The 14,774-nt window shown below is 39.6% G+C and overlaps 1 protein-coding gene across 1 annotated transcript; it reads left to right on the forward strand.

Annotated features, from left to right (window-relative positions):
• The first annotated feature begins 1,825 nt into the window (after positions 1 to 1,825).
• Positions 1,826 to 14,571, forward strand: LOC127316705 (calcium-transporting ATPase 5, plasma membrane-type). Its single transcript, XM_051347158.2, has 35 exons — positions 1,826 to 1,992; positions 2,084 to 2,357; positions 3,310 to 3,426; positions 3,502 to 3,544; positions 4,072 to 4,187; positions 4,276 to 4,407; positions 4,867 to 4,956; positions 5,215 to 5,284; positions 5,392 to 5,462; positions 5,559 to 5,642; positions 5,724 to 5,801; positions 5,915 to 5,986; positions 6,121 to 6,204; positions 6,279 to 6,361; positions 6,427 to 6,535; positions 6,627 to 6,682; positions 6,754 to 6,796; positions 6,872 to 6,955; positions 7,271 to 7,408; positions 7,931 to 7,996; positions 8,073 to 8,168; positions 8,442 to 8,552; positions 8,623 to 8,787; positions 9,643 to 9,702; positions 10,496 to 10,660; positions 10,916 to 11,032; positions 11,130 to 11,228; positions 11,650 to 11,787; positions 11,959 to 12,059; positions 12,166 to 12,211; positions 12,301 to 12,435; positions 13,503 to 13,610; positions 13,697 to 13,788; positions 14,096 to 14,193; positions 14,281 to 14,571. Exons 2-35 carry the CDS (start codon positions 2,190 to 2,192, stop codon positions 14,304 to 14,306), a joined length of 3,261 nt encoding a protein of 1,086 aa, XP_051203118.1. The 5' UTR covers positions 1,826 to 1,992; positions 2,084 to 2,189; the 3' UTR covers positions 14,307 to 14,571.
• Positions 14,572 to 14,774: the final 203 nt, after the last annotated feature.

Below are 14,774 nucleotides of genomic sequence, written 5' to 3' on the forward strand. Positions count from 1 at the left end.
AAACACAAGTAATGCCAATGTAGCGATTGGTTTACTCAGCTCCGTTTTGTATGCCACAAAATCGATTCATGTTTCCAGACTGCTATATAGGAGCATTATCGTTCACACTCACTACAGGAATCGGGTGCTACACCGACGGCAGCCCTCGACGGCTACCCTCCTCGGTAGAGATGGCCGTGCCGGCGGCGTACGCTTCCTACGCCGACGATGCAACAAGACCCTCGGTGTCGATGCCCTCGACGCAGCGTGGTGGCGCGCCATCGCCGTTAACGGAGCGGCGCCAGACGCCGACGGTCATGCCCTCGGCATAGGCATGCACGACGACGTGACACGAGTTTTCTAAATTCTTGAAATATGCACACAAAAATCAGGACAATTCTATGAACGTTGAAGTTATGATACCCAAGCATCTTATTCCTATACTCTTGTTTGTTTAACCCATCTCTGATTTCACCACTATTTCCGCAATGTACAAGATGTAGAATTAGTTTAGCACAATGCAGGTGAAGATCTAAATGCTGTGTTTGAATTTCAGGATATGAACCACCATTTTATTCTAACTTCTCCACGCGTTTGAGAATAACTCAAATTTTAGGGTATTTATAAGTCAAACTTCTCTAAGTTTGACCAGATTCAAAGAAAAATAAATGTGGTGGATTTTATATATTTCTACTTGCTCTGTCAAACTTACAATAGTTTTGACTTAGGACAAACCTACAGCTTCAATTATTTTGTAACGAAGTGTGTTTTATCCTGTGCGTGGAAAGCAGTGAACTACCAAAATATTCGCGTGACAAGGTTATCCGTGAAACTAGAGAGACAACCTCGCTAACAATCTACTCCCTCTATCCCAAAATAGGGTGTTCCTAATATTTGGATAAAGTCGAACTCCTCAAAGTTTGAACAATCTACTCCCTCTATCCCTAAACCCTAATTCCATATTAATATTTTTAGAACCGTCATGAAATATATTTTCGTGTTATGTGCATTTAAAATTGTAGATGTTGGTATTTTTTTTGTATGTAGTTACTCAAACTTTATTTTTTAAAAGCTTTAACTAAAACTATAAACATCATAATTTGAGAAGCAGGGAGAAACATAGTATGACTACCATCTGCCCGACAATGAGGTATTTTAGTTCCACCGTGTGTAGTAACAAACCAGGAAGACAACTTAAAAGATACTATTGTAGTAGTATCCACTTATCTGTCAACAATGTCGACTAAGACTCGTCCTGAGGTTGCTGAACAATATGGTGTTGAACTTATTTTAGCATATTTGGCGAAGAAATAAAGAAGTAGACGAAAACGATTAGCCGGAGAAATAGACAAAGCTAGATCATCTTTTTTGCAAGAGGCAACAATTATGTCTGCCTTTTTTCCAATGAGCCGAGCTAGCACAGCACAACAGGGCATGAAATCATCAAACCTTTTTCTGGACGTTAACGTGTCTAGGCCGACTGACACACGCAGCTGGTAGTAACAATACGATAGACCAGACATACGGGAGTGGTCAGTCGCATCCAGCCGTCCGCTCATCGATCGGACGGCTCCCGGAGCCCCCTTTTCTATTTCCATTTCAAACGGCGCAGTCAGTCCCTCGCCCGCCGCGCCCGCGCCGAACCTCTTCTCCGATCCGAGCCTCCCGCGCCGAGCCACGACCAGGACGAAGGCTGACGGGTGGGCCCCACCACGTTACCGAGTCCAGGGCGGCACGAACTGGGCCTCCACCAGCCCTCAGATGGCCCCACGTGGCAGCGGGAGAGAAGCCTCGCAGCTTCGCGGAAGCTTCGCGCCCAACAGTCTCCCTCGAGAACCAGTCCGGATTCCAGACCGAAATCCCTGGCGCAGACGAGGGAAAAAACAAATCTTCCAGCTCCGCGCACACACAAGGCGCACACGCACGGTCGCGCGAGCACCAGTGGCGAAGCCGCAAGGGAGCTGCGACTGCGCCCGTGGAACCTTCTAGAACCTTGGCGGCCGCGCGCGGAAGGTGAGGCGCCTGCCTGCGGGGAGCCGCCCGATCGAGTCCGTGATGGTTTTGGTTTTGTCTGAGTGTTCATATGTGTGTGTATTATATGCAGGGTGGGCGGCGGCGGCGTCCGGTTTTCGCCTCTGGTCGGTGTCATCTCTCCTGCTGCGGGCCCTGCGCTGGAGGCGGCGGCGGGGGTCGTCTGATTATTGCGCGGCATGGCGATGGGGAGCTCGCCGACGCCGCCGGAGATCCGCTCGCCGGAGCAGGACAGGGCGGCGGAGGATGCGGCGGACGACGCGGCGCAGGGCGAGGAGGAGCAGTTCGACGACGCCTTCGACATACCCCACAAGAACGCCTCCCACGACAGCCTGCTCCGGTGGAGGGTACGGGATCCTCCGCTCGCCCCTTTCCTTGTCTGCTGCCAGGCTGCGATCTGTCGTCATCCTGGCGTCATCTCGCCCTGGCCGGAAATGGGGCCGGGACGTGGTGCCAATTATTCTCCGAGGAGGAACGGGGGTAGAAGTAGTCAAATACTACTCACTCGTGTTTTTTTTTTCTTCTTCTGGTCTGGTGGACATACTCTGCAGTAGTGTATCTACATGCCATTGATTGGACCGATAATTTGCATGTTGCGTTCATCTTGTGTCAACCTTTCTTGCAACTGAACCCATTCACAATTGGAGTCTGTTTGGTGGCGGGTGTTTGGTGGCAGTGTGGCACATTACCCTTTCTACTGCCGGGCACATTCACAGAGTGGCTTAGGCACATACAACTTCTCATGAAACAGCCAACATAAGCAAAATACTCGTGTTTTTTTTCTTCTTCTGGTCTGGTGGATATACTCTGCAGTAGTGTATCTACATGCCATTGATTGGACCGATAATTTGCATGTTTCGTTCATCTTCTGTCTACCTTTCTTGCAAGTGAACCCATTGGAGTCTGTTTGGTGTCTCATTACCCTGTTACTGCCGGGCACATTCGCGGAATGGCCTAGGCACATAGAAATTCTCATCAAACAGCAATGATAAGCAAAATAATACTGGAAACAGAGGTCTATCATGCCTTCGTGCAAACAATAACAATTTATGTGGTTTTCATGGGTTTATGTAGTTCATGTATTGAGTATTTTTATGAAAGGAAGCAAACAGCAGCACCTCTGCTACAGCTGAACAAAAACTTAATTACATGATAGATGTAAGCTGGGGTCATTGCAATTTGTTGTGGTGACAGGTGGAGGGGGGGGGGGGGGGGGTAGAGTTTACCATGGACACTGTACAAATGTGAACCGTACTTATTGTTGAGTTATTATAAATATTGGCTATCTTCTCCTTGCAGCAAGCAGCTCTCGTGCTGAATGCGTCACGCCGATTCAGATATACTCTCGACCTCAAAAAGGAGGAAGAGAAGGAGATGATAAGAAGAAAAATCCGAGCGCACGCACAAGTGATACGGGTACCGTGTCGTTTTCCACCCTACTTTCTCTTAGTCTGTCCTTCTTTTTGTTCATTCTAATTTTGAATTCTCCAGGCAGCATTTCTTTTCAAAGAAGCTGGAGAAAAAGATATCAGAGGTACCATTTTGTTGCCATTAACCTCTGCTTTAGTGTTCATTATCAGTAAAAATGATCTTTGATCTCTGCCTTTGTTTCAATTCATCGCATCAATTTTTCCCTTAAATATTGATGAACAGAGTGTGCAACATGCTATATTTATGGATGACACTGATCCACATGGTAGAATTACTTTGATTTTTTCTGTTGCCTTCCTAGTCTGCATCAGATCTTCTTTAGCGAAAATGACCCAAATGGTCAGTTATATGCAAAAGCTAAGAAACAAAGTTGTAGTCTAATTAGGGAGCTTATTTATTTCGTACAATGCAGCCACTATCTTTATTTATCTTATTACCAGCTTATCCTTCACAATCCACATTTCCCTCATCCTTTTCCTCATGTTATTATTTCCTTGTCACTTGTTGCTTTCTCAATGGTTGTCATTTCCGTTTATACTTGCATTCAATAAATCTTTCTGTTATATTTGTGCTTATTTTGCATACATTTTTAATCAATATTCTTGTGCTATTTGTTCTTCATTTGAGCAGAATCTTGTACTGGTATAAAACCTGCAACGGCCTCTCACAGTTTTCCAATTGAACTGGAAAAGCTTACAACTTTAAACAGAGATCATGATAGTCTTGTTCTTCAGGAGCTTGGAGGAGTAAGTTAATACCGAGCTAGAGCTTTAAGCTTTTCAACCTTGTCGCCTGCTTCTGTTCATTTGTCTCTAAACATACTCTTCTATTCAGGTTGAGGGACTGTCAGGTTTATTAAAGAGTGATTTAGACAGGGGAATTAATGCGGCTGAGGATGAATTGTTACAAAGGAGGGATGTATTTGGAGCAAATACATATCCACGCAAGAAAAGAAAAAACATTCTGGTATAACTTTTGTATGTTATTTCTGCAAGTAAATTGCACAAGGTCCATCTTGCAAGTTTTACTGTTTTAGCCACCTGCAATTTCAAGTTGCTAGTGGGACACCTGTTATCTTCGTTATTTATATAAGTTCTCTTGATATTTCCTTCTTGTTGTGTATGCTTTTCTGCTCTGCCCGAGCAGTGTTAAACTTTGCATTTACATGAAATTTGTATTTTGTGTAAAAATGCATGCACTGAACCAGTTCACCCAAAAACCTAAACTGATGGGAGAGGAGGGCAATGCATTTATACTTCAACATTTTGGCACGGGTTTCTTAGGAAACTCTAAAGTTAATCTTGCCTATTAGAAAGTCGATAACAAATAGGTTGTATGGAACTTTTTTTTTCCTTACAACATCAATTTCAATGCTTCAACATATTTGATGTCAAACTCTAACAATACTAAATTCTGATATTGCAGCGTTTTATATTTGATGCATGCAAAGATTTAACTCTCATCATTCTAATGGTAGCTGCTGCCATATCTCTGACGTTGGGCATGGCCACAGAGGTATTTTATCTCTTCATTTACTTGTTTACTTAGATTATCCTTTCATTCTCTGTCAGATTCCTTGGCTATGGTCATATTCATTGGCCATGGTAGTTTTGAACTTCAACAGTTGGCATGCTTTAAGTATTTTGTAAAACTGCGAACGAGTTGATAGTGCAATGATAACGACACCTGTATGGGGTGTGGCCGTTCCGGGTTCAATGCCTGGAGTTTTTTTAGTATAGATATAACTGCTTTTTTTTGTTATTTCTTATTTAGGGCGTCGAGGAAGGATGGTATGAGGGTGGAAGTATTTTCTTAGCTGTTTTTCTTGTGATACTTGTTACAGGTAATTAATTTGAGTTTGTGCATTGCCTATTATTTTAATTTTTTTTTTGCTTTCAGCCTTAGCTTTTTATGATCTTATTTGTTTCTTCATTTTTTTTATCTATCTAGCAACCAGTGATTACAGGCAATCACTTCAGTTTCAACATCTGAATGAGGAGAAACAGAACATACAAGTGGAGGTGAGCATGATCATTTAAAAATATATTTTGGCGCAGTTCCAGATATGAACTGTCACTCATTGGTTTCATTCCTGATTTGCTATCTCTTTTAACTAGGTTCTTAGAGGTGGTAAAAGATTTCGAGCTTCAATATTTGACATTGTTGTTGGTGATGTCATTCCCCTCAATATTGGTGACCAAGTAAGATGGTATATTATTTGTCAACTCTGTTTCTCTTTTCACCCGAGAATAATTTGCTTACAGTCATTATTTTGTATTTAGGTTCCTGCTGATGGTATCCTGATATCTGGCCATTCTCTTGCAATAGATGAATCAAGTATGACCGGGGAATCAAAGACTGTGAGTTTATGGGAAACGTCTCACTTATCTCAATGACTCAAACATGTTTCTCTTTTTTTTGGCGGGGGATTCAAACATACCTCTTCCTTTTTCATGATGAGGCACCTTTTTAGGTTCGCAAAGATCAAAAGGCTCCGTTCTTGATGTCTGGTTGCAAGGTTGCAGATGGCTATGGGTCTATGTTGGTGAGTACCACATTCTTGAGTGTTTCAGAAACATGTTAGGTTAATTACTGTTTTCTGTGTCACTTAATATTACCTTATTAATGGTTAAACTGTATAGTTTGTAATATTTATTTATCAACTTTGCCTATACAAAGGTCACAGGTGTGGGTATCAATACAGAATGGGGCCAATTGATGGCTAACCTTTCTGAAGATAATGGCGAAGAAACCCCATTGCAGGTTAATCTTTGTTAAGGTTCATTTATATTCTTGTATGAGTGAATACTGACGTGATCCTTTCAACCATGGAGTAGGTGCGCTTGAATGGTGTTGCTACTTTTATTGGCATGGTGGGTTTGTCTGTAGCTGGTGTTGTGCTTGGTGTGCTTGTGATAAGGTATTTTGCATAAAATACAGCAACAACAAATGTACTCTTTATAACCACCTTGTACTGAATAACAGATATTTTACTGGACATACCAAGAATCCAGATGGGACTGTTCAATTCCGGGCTGGAACAACTAGTGCCAAACAAGGATTTATGGGGGCAATTAGAATTTTGACAATTGCGGTATGTAATTTTAATCTAATACGTATACAGCTAACATTTAATAGTATATCATCTTTTCCTGACCCTTATTTTGTGTAATATTTATCCATAGGTAACCATCGTAGTTGTAGCTGTGCCCGAGGGACTTCCATTGGCAGTAACATTGACGTACGCTTCTCCTTATTATGCAAATTACTTGGAATGTTCAGTTACATGACTATCTGTTTCTTTGGTTTCAGACTTGCGTATTCAATGCGAAAGATGATGAGAGACAAGGCGCTGGTAAACAAAGATCCTATTTCTGTACAAAAACATTTCCATGATAGGAGATTTTATTATCCTTATGTTTTTATTTAGGTGAGGCGGCTCTCATCTTGCGAAACAATGGGATCAGCAACTACAATATGCAGTGATAAGACGGGGACTCTCACCTTGAATAAGGTCCGTGGGGTCAATTTCTGGGGCTTGGGCCATGAAGTGCATTTGAATATCTGTCATGATGCTATTCTAAGTCCCAATGTGCTGCCCTGATAGGATGCTACTTCTTTCCATTTAATATAAATCCTGGAACATGCCTGTCAGCACCACAACCAAAATTAACCAAAAACAACCCAGTTCGGGCTCAGGATCTTTGGGTCCTGACAATACATTTCTTCATCTACACTAGCATATCTTCTGCTAATGCTGTCTTTCTGGCTTTTCATTCATCGTATCATCATAATTTGTTTGGTAATCCTTACGTTATTGATTATGTAGATGACAGTTGTAGAAGCACATTTCATTGGAACAAAGTTGGATCCCTGTGATGATGTTAAGGCAATCTCAAGAAGTGCAGCAGCACTGCTCATTGAAGGAATTGCACAAAACACCACAGGAACTGTATTTTTGCCAGAGGTATAGAAGCTTTCTTTCTTTCTTTTAATACTATTAGAGGTACCTTCATTATCCACTGTTCAGAAAAATCGATAGCATACTTGTCACCAACATTTAATGGAACTCCAGCTACTCTTTATTTAATTGAATAGTTCAGCCATCAAGTTATGACTGGTTACAACTACTCCATAAAGTTTATCTATATTTATGTAAGCATAATGATCCATAATGTTCTATTGTTATTTTTGAGGTATCGTAGAGAGCTGGTTATAGGTCAATTGCCCCATCCTATCCTTGTGTTTCTATTTTTTCCAGGAGTACTGTTGCTTTTATTTTAAGAATAGAATATAGAGTTTATTCTGTACTAATCGCCTGGGAGTAGTTCTTGAAGATCCGACTATGTTTGAAATATTAGTGGTGAACTCTGAACACAGAGCAACTTGCCTCAACCAGTGTAGGGAGAGTGCTAAGTGTCAACAACTTTCATATATGAGTTGCTATGTTGTTTCCGCACAATTTCATCTGTTCTTGCTTGATGCATAGGATGGGGGAGCTGCTGATGTTACAGGTTCGCCTACTGAAAAAGCCATTCTTTCTTGGGGCCTTAAGGTATGACTGATTTTTCTTCATACTTGGTATCTATTATGATCTTCTTTTGTTGACTTAGGCCATCCACTTTGCACAGATAGGGATGGATTTCACCGATGTCCGGTCAAAATCTTCAGTTCTTCATGTATTTCCATTTAACTCAGAGAAGAAACGTGGTGGTGTTGCAGTGCAGGTAATAAACACATTTGTATCTAAAATCATTGATATATCTAAATCCCTGAATTTGATGAGTCACTGGCAAGTTAGTTATGGAATTAGGAGCATTTGTTCTGATTACAGCATTAGAGGAGTGTTCTTGGCCCTCATGTCTTTTAATATGCAAAGATCTAGAATTTGATTTACGGCATCGTGTCTGTTGTGTTGATAAAAACTTCTGTGTCCTATTATTTCGTATCCTCGTTTTGCTTCATGTTACCTCATTGATATTTGGTTACTGTAATTTCAGTCAGCTACTGGGGTCAACGTCCATTGGAAAGGTGCAGCTGAGCTAGTGCTATCGTCTTGCAAAAGTTGGCTTTCTCTGGATGGTTCAGTTCAACCAATGGGTGTTCAGAAGGTAACTGACATTCATAACTTGCCACCTGCTTTATTTCTGATGCGGTTTTTAAACTTTGAAATGTTTGCAGCATAATGAATATAAGAAATCGATTGAAGACATGGCGAAGAGTTCACTAAGATGTGTTGCTTTTGCATATTGTCAATGTGAGATAGAAATGATTCCCAAGGAAGACATAGCTGATTGGAAGTTACCTGAGGAAAACCTGACTCTGCTTGGTATCGTGGGTATAAAGGTTGGTTCCTGTTGCTCGGTAGATTCACTTTCATATTGATTGTATCTGTAATTTGAGTTTTGACACAAATATTGACTGTCACTTCAGATACATAGCCATGTATATAGTGTTCTATTCCATGCTCTTTTGTGTTGGGAACATAGGATAATCAGTTACTCAAAGATCTATGATACCCCGATGCATCTATTCAGATATACAGATTGTATATGGCTAATCTGATTAATCTCAGAAGAAAAACTGATTGTTCCTTTCTTCATGGAGATTATTATCATTGTATCATGGGGCATTTGTATTAGTAAGAATAATATAATGTTGAAGAATTAGAGGCCAACCTTAATAGGGAATCTTCTTGCATGAATTCCGCAATAGAATTTAAAAAGAAATATGTCCCAACTGTAGAGATTGGATAGAGCCACAACATTAGTTTTTTTAATCTTTTAATCCCTTTTATTAATATCAAAGTTTCAGGGGGAAATTCTTCCAGAGTTTTCGCTCAAAAGATAACCTGTCCATGCTCCCTGGCTTAGCTAAAACATGAAATATACTACTACACGCCATAGCTATCTCCAAAATGATTCATCACCTTCTGTTTATACTAGCTGTCATAACTGATAAGGATAATTTCTGTAATGCAGCTCCTAGGAGGCGTGTAGCAAATTCTATCTTTTCAATGAAATGAAACGCAAAGAGTCCTTCGCGTTTTCTCGAAAAAAAGTCATATTGCGTAGCTTTATGACAACACTCTTCAATTACTTGTGCAGACTCTTTGCGTTTTCTCGAAAAAAAGTCATATTGCGTAGCTTTATGACAACACTCTTCAATTACTTGTGCTATAAAATGTTTCTTCTCCTGTAGGATCCATGTCGCCCAGGTGTGAGGAATGCTGTACAATTATGCAGAGATGCTGGTGTAAAGGTATATCTTACTCGTGTGCGTAGTTTTCCTTGTTCTCTTTCTGGGAATCTTTCGCCTCTAATCTACGGTAGTCATCAACAAAGTGAATTGTGAAGCTTAATTTTCCTGGCACTTCTCATGTTCTCAGCTAGGTCTAGTTTTGTAATTCTCATAGTGTTGGCTCATCATGTTTGTCGCCAGGCAAGATTTCTAGCAACAATTTGCCAGTTCTCCTTACTTTCTATGCAATAGTGCTATTCATGTAGTCCCTATGTTCCAAAAAAACAAGGCATATAAATGTAGTCAAAAGTCAATGTTCTCTAAATTTGACCAAACTTATAGACAAATATATGGACATATCTACAATATCTAATCTATAAAAACAGATCCATCATACTCCCTCCGTCCCACCAAAAGTGTCTCAACTTTTTCAAATTTTGGATGTATCTACCTACTAGATAGTGCCTAGATACATCCAAATTTTGATAAAGTTGAGACTTTTGGTGGGACGGAGGGAGCAGAAATTTTTTCATAGTGTACTTATTCAATATTGTAAACATTGATATTTTGTGTGTGTACATTTGGTCAAATTTAATACGTTTTGACTTGTGACTAAAAATATACGCCTTGTTTTTCAAAACGGAGGTAGTACTTTTTTTTGTTATTTGTTTTCCTTGTGTGGTTATTCAATTGTACAAAAAAGCTAGTCCCTTTTAAGGTTTTCCCTTAAATGGAGATATTCTTTTCTATGTTATCGCCTGAATGATAGTGCTTCTTGTCTTGTATTTATTATTTGTCATGTTCATACATGTAGGTGCGCATGGTCACAGGTGATAACATTGATACAGCTAAGGCAATAGCGTTGGAGTGCGGAATATTAGATGCAAATGGTGTTACTTCAGAGCCGTTTGTGATAGAGGGAAAAGTCTTCCGCGAGATGTCTGAAACTGCAAGAGGAGAGATTGTTGACAAGATAACTGTAACTCTCTTTTCTTGAGTAGCTTCTGTATATGTTATAATGTGCTAAAGTAATAAAGTTAATTGGTACTACACAATGATGCTTTTGATTTATGTGAAGTCATTTAAAGCGGTGAATTCTTTTGTACAAACTTTGCTTACAAATTGTCTAGGTGATGCTAGGTTCTAGTTTTCTTATCCTCCTCAGCCACTCGTTTTCATTGAAGTTCCTGACATTCTTCTGATTGTTCCACACCTGATTAACTTTGAATTTCAGGTCATGGGAAGATCATCTCCGAATGACAAACTTTTGCTTGTCCAAGCTTTGAAAAGGAAAGGCCATGTTGTAGCTGTCACTGGTGATGGCACAAATGATGCTCCTGCATTGCATGAGGTGCCACGTGTAACTCATGATAAACTATTAGTGGTCATTTCTTATGTTTCAGAGCATATGTTTTATTTTTTTATGTAATGTTTGATTTCTTTTATAGGCTGATATAGGTCTTTCAATGGGCATATCAGGGACTGAAGTTGCTAAAGAAAGCTCTGACATTATAATCTTGGATGATGACTTCACATCTGTTGTCAAGGTTAGTGAATTTGACAATTTTATTTGAAGAGATCTTTGTAATGAACGATAACTGTACTCAGTAATCAGCACGGCGGTTTTCTTCTATAACAAACTGGCATGGTCCTTTGATGGGATACTATCAAAGTAACCTGCCAGGCTGTGCTTTCATGCTTTGTGCTAATTGCTATCAGTTCCATCGCAAACAAATTCCATCAGCTGGTACAATGAGTACAGAGTAGAGTCCACAGAGAAGCTTTTACATGCTTATACATGTTCTGATCTGCTGCCTTATGCTGCTCATTCAGCTTTGACACGTCAAGACTTAAACAGTGTATATGCGAAATCCTTCGTAGATCGTGCTTAGGCCCAAATTCCAGTGACTCTATTTTTTCCTAATTGAGATTTTGTACACTTATACCTTCAATCTCTTTCTCTTACAGGTTGTTCGCTGGGGACGCTCTGTCTATGCGAATATTCAGAAATTCATCCAGTTCCAGCTTACTGTTAATGTTGCTGCACTTGTGATTAATGTTATTGCAGCTGTGTCTTCTGGTGACGTTCCTCTAAATGCTGTTGAGGTTCGTACTTTTCCTTTTTTTCGCAAATATTTTGTAATTTCTAATATTTTCATTATTGCCATTGCTTCTTTGTTTGTGCATAAATATGGTAAAATCTCTGAACTGTAATGTTCAAACACTTAATATTCCAAGACTGGCTCGCATGTATTTATTGTCCCTTTTATTTTGCAGCTTCTCTGGGTGAACCTTATCATGGATACACTGGGGGCTCTTGCTTTAGCAACTGAACCCCCAACAGACAACCTTATGAAGAGACAGCCTGTTGGTCGAAGGCATGTAATATTACCCTACCTATCGAGAGTACTGCATTGCATGTTTCATAGAATGTATTTAACTGTTTTTACATAATTACAATATTTCCACTGTTTTCTCCTTCAGGGAACCCCTTGTGACCAATATTATGTGGAGAAATTTGTTTGTCCAGGTTGAATTTGTGTGACCCACTTGTATTCCTGCATCATAAAATTGTTATTTTATATTCTTCTCTTCTAATTTATATGGATTTCTGCGCAGGCCATTTACCAAATAGCAATCCTTCTTATCTTCAATTTCTCCGGAACAAAAATTCTGCGGCTGGAGAACGAAAGTCCAGATAGGGCCGAGAAAATGAAGAATACATTTATCTTCAACACCTTTGTATTTTGCCAGGTTGATTGTCTGTTTTATGATTCTATAATTTTAACAGAATGTTATGCTGAATTCTAAAGTTGCTCTTTAGAATGATCAATATTGACATTTAATTAATCTAAAAAAGTGACATTAGTTTATCGTCTGAAATAAAGTGCCCCTTCATTTAAACTTATAGTTACTCCATCGAAAAGGATATATCGGTGTAAGTTGCATTATACAGATTTTATTGGACTTGACATGGAGCTGCTATGACATAGGATAATATCTAGCTAGCCTGTATCTAACCTAACATAGAGAAATTAGTTAAAGAAGTCGCCACTTATGCTTTATAGTGTGACCATGTAACATTCCAATAGTTTTTGCTATTTCAGCATTTGTGCATATCGACTGAAGTCTCGTCAAATAAAATTACTGTAGTATTTAAAAAAATTCTTCAGCATGTGAAAATTGGGATGCCCTTATCGCCGGTTGTTGTGTGCACATATGTTTGGGATTATCTTTTTTTAGGTGAAGCATGGGAGGATGATGTATCAAAAAGTTGGTTCAACCAATTAGTTACCGCCTTTGCAAACCTGAACTAGCTTTCCTTAGATCAGCTACTGCAATTGCTAGGTTTAAGAGTTTTCAAGACTTGGGAATAATTTAAGTTTACTTCTAGTTCTAGCTCGTACTGCTGTTAGTTGCCTAGTTACGTTCTTGTATCTCTTCAAACCAGACAAAGCTGGAAACCCAGAACATTGCTTCACCTGGGGAAAATGCCGGAATATTGTTAATGTTCTTGTCTTGATAATTGGTCGAGGATTAGTTTCAACCACATAGTGACTAGCAGTCTGATGCTGATTTTAGGACCTTGACTGTACACAATTCTGCGAGCTTGTCCAAGTCGTGGTACTCCCACTCGTTTGAAGTACACCATCCGTGTGCCTGTTATGATTCTAATTATGTAATCTTACCGGCACAAAAAATGATAAATTAATCACTTCACAGTCTACTTAGAAATATTAAATTTTATTTAGCTCTGAACAAATTTTAAGTTTTATTTAGCTCTGAACAAAGGTCCCTGTAAAACTTGATGTATATACCAGATTTTCAATGAGTTAAATGCGCGGAAACCTGAGGAGAAGAATGTCTTCAAAGGAGTGACAAAGAACCACCTCTTCATGGGAATAATTTGTGTAACTACTGCATTTCAGGTAACAAGACATCCATTGTTCTTTACACTTATGTTCTATCACCCTTATCCATGAAATACTGATAAAGTTGCTCTCCGCTTTGGCAGATACTAATAGTTGAGTTCCTGGGGAAGTTCTTCAAAATTGTGAGACTTAACTGGACACTATGGTTTGTTTCAGTTGCTATTGGCCTCGTAAGGTATAAACTATAAAATTATCCATTATGCAAGGTTTTAAATCAGCACGTTATTGATCATTGGAAGGTTTTATTAGTGTATGCCATCTAGTTATTTTTATGAATCTCGATGCCGTTTGTCCTCATTTTGTCTTCAACTTATTTGAGGTTCATATTAATTTGCACTTGAGACATTCCTAGGCTTTAAAATGCATTTAAAATCTGACTTTAAAATGCATTTATCGACATCCACATATACACTATCGAAGACTATTCAACTGTAATCCGATTATGGGCATTCGGTGAATTTTAACATTTCCTATGTTTCCAGCTGGCCTTTGGCTTATATGGGGAAATTCATCCCTGTTCCTGTAAGACCTCTGCAGTCCTATTTTAAGCGTGTTCCTTGTTGGAGATCATCACGCCGAGGTAAGTCTCCACACATATTTACTACACAATGGTCTGCGTTAGTGTTTGACCCAATCAACTGACAATTCACTCTGTTCTGTAACACAGACGAAGAGGAAGGTGGCCAGGGCTAAAAATGCAGCAAATTATTTAGTGTAAATAGACATGGGTCCACCAAAGAAGGGGATGCTAAAACTTCCTCTCCTAGTATTACCGCAGAAATGATTGATCTGCAGATGTCTATTAACTACGGAAATGCCACATTTTTGTGCAAATAAGTTTGTTAGCCCTAGGACATACATTGTAGGCATATTGGATCCTTTGTGGCTTTTCCACTTGTTTCTTAGGATAGTAAATGGAGCAAGCAATAATAAAGATTTGAGGGTGCAGGTTATAATAGTGACTGCTGTCTTCTCGTACGGGATAAACAGAATGCACCAGTTCGAAACCCGTATAGTGCTCACGAGCTTGTGGTGCACAGAATGTATCCTGTGCGCACCAAACCTTGTGGTAAGCAAAAGCTCAGATAAGAATCCTAACAAATCTTAGATTTTTTACGACATGTACAAAATTGAAGTAGAAATTTAAAGCACAACATGGAA

The sequence above is a fragment of the Lolium perenne genome, chromosome 7, assembly GCF_019359855.2.
Source record: "Lolium perenne isolate Kyuss_39 chromosome 7, Kyuss_2.0, whole genome shotgun sequence".
Classification (NCBI taxonomy): domain Eukaryota; kingdom Viridiplantae; phylum Streptophyta; class Magnoliopsida; order Poales; family Poaceae; genus Lolium; species Lolium perenne.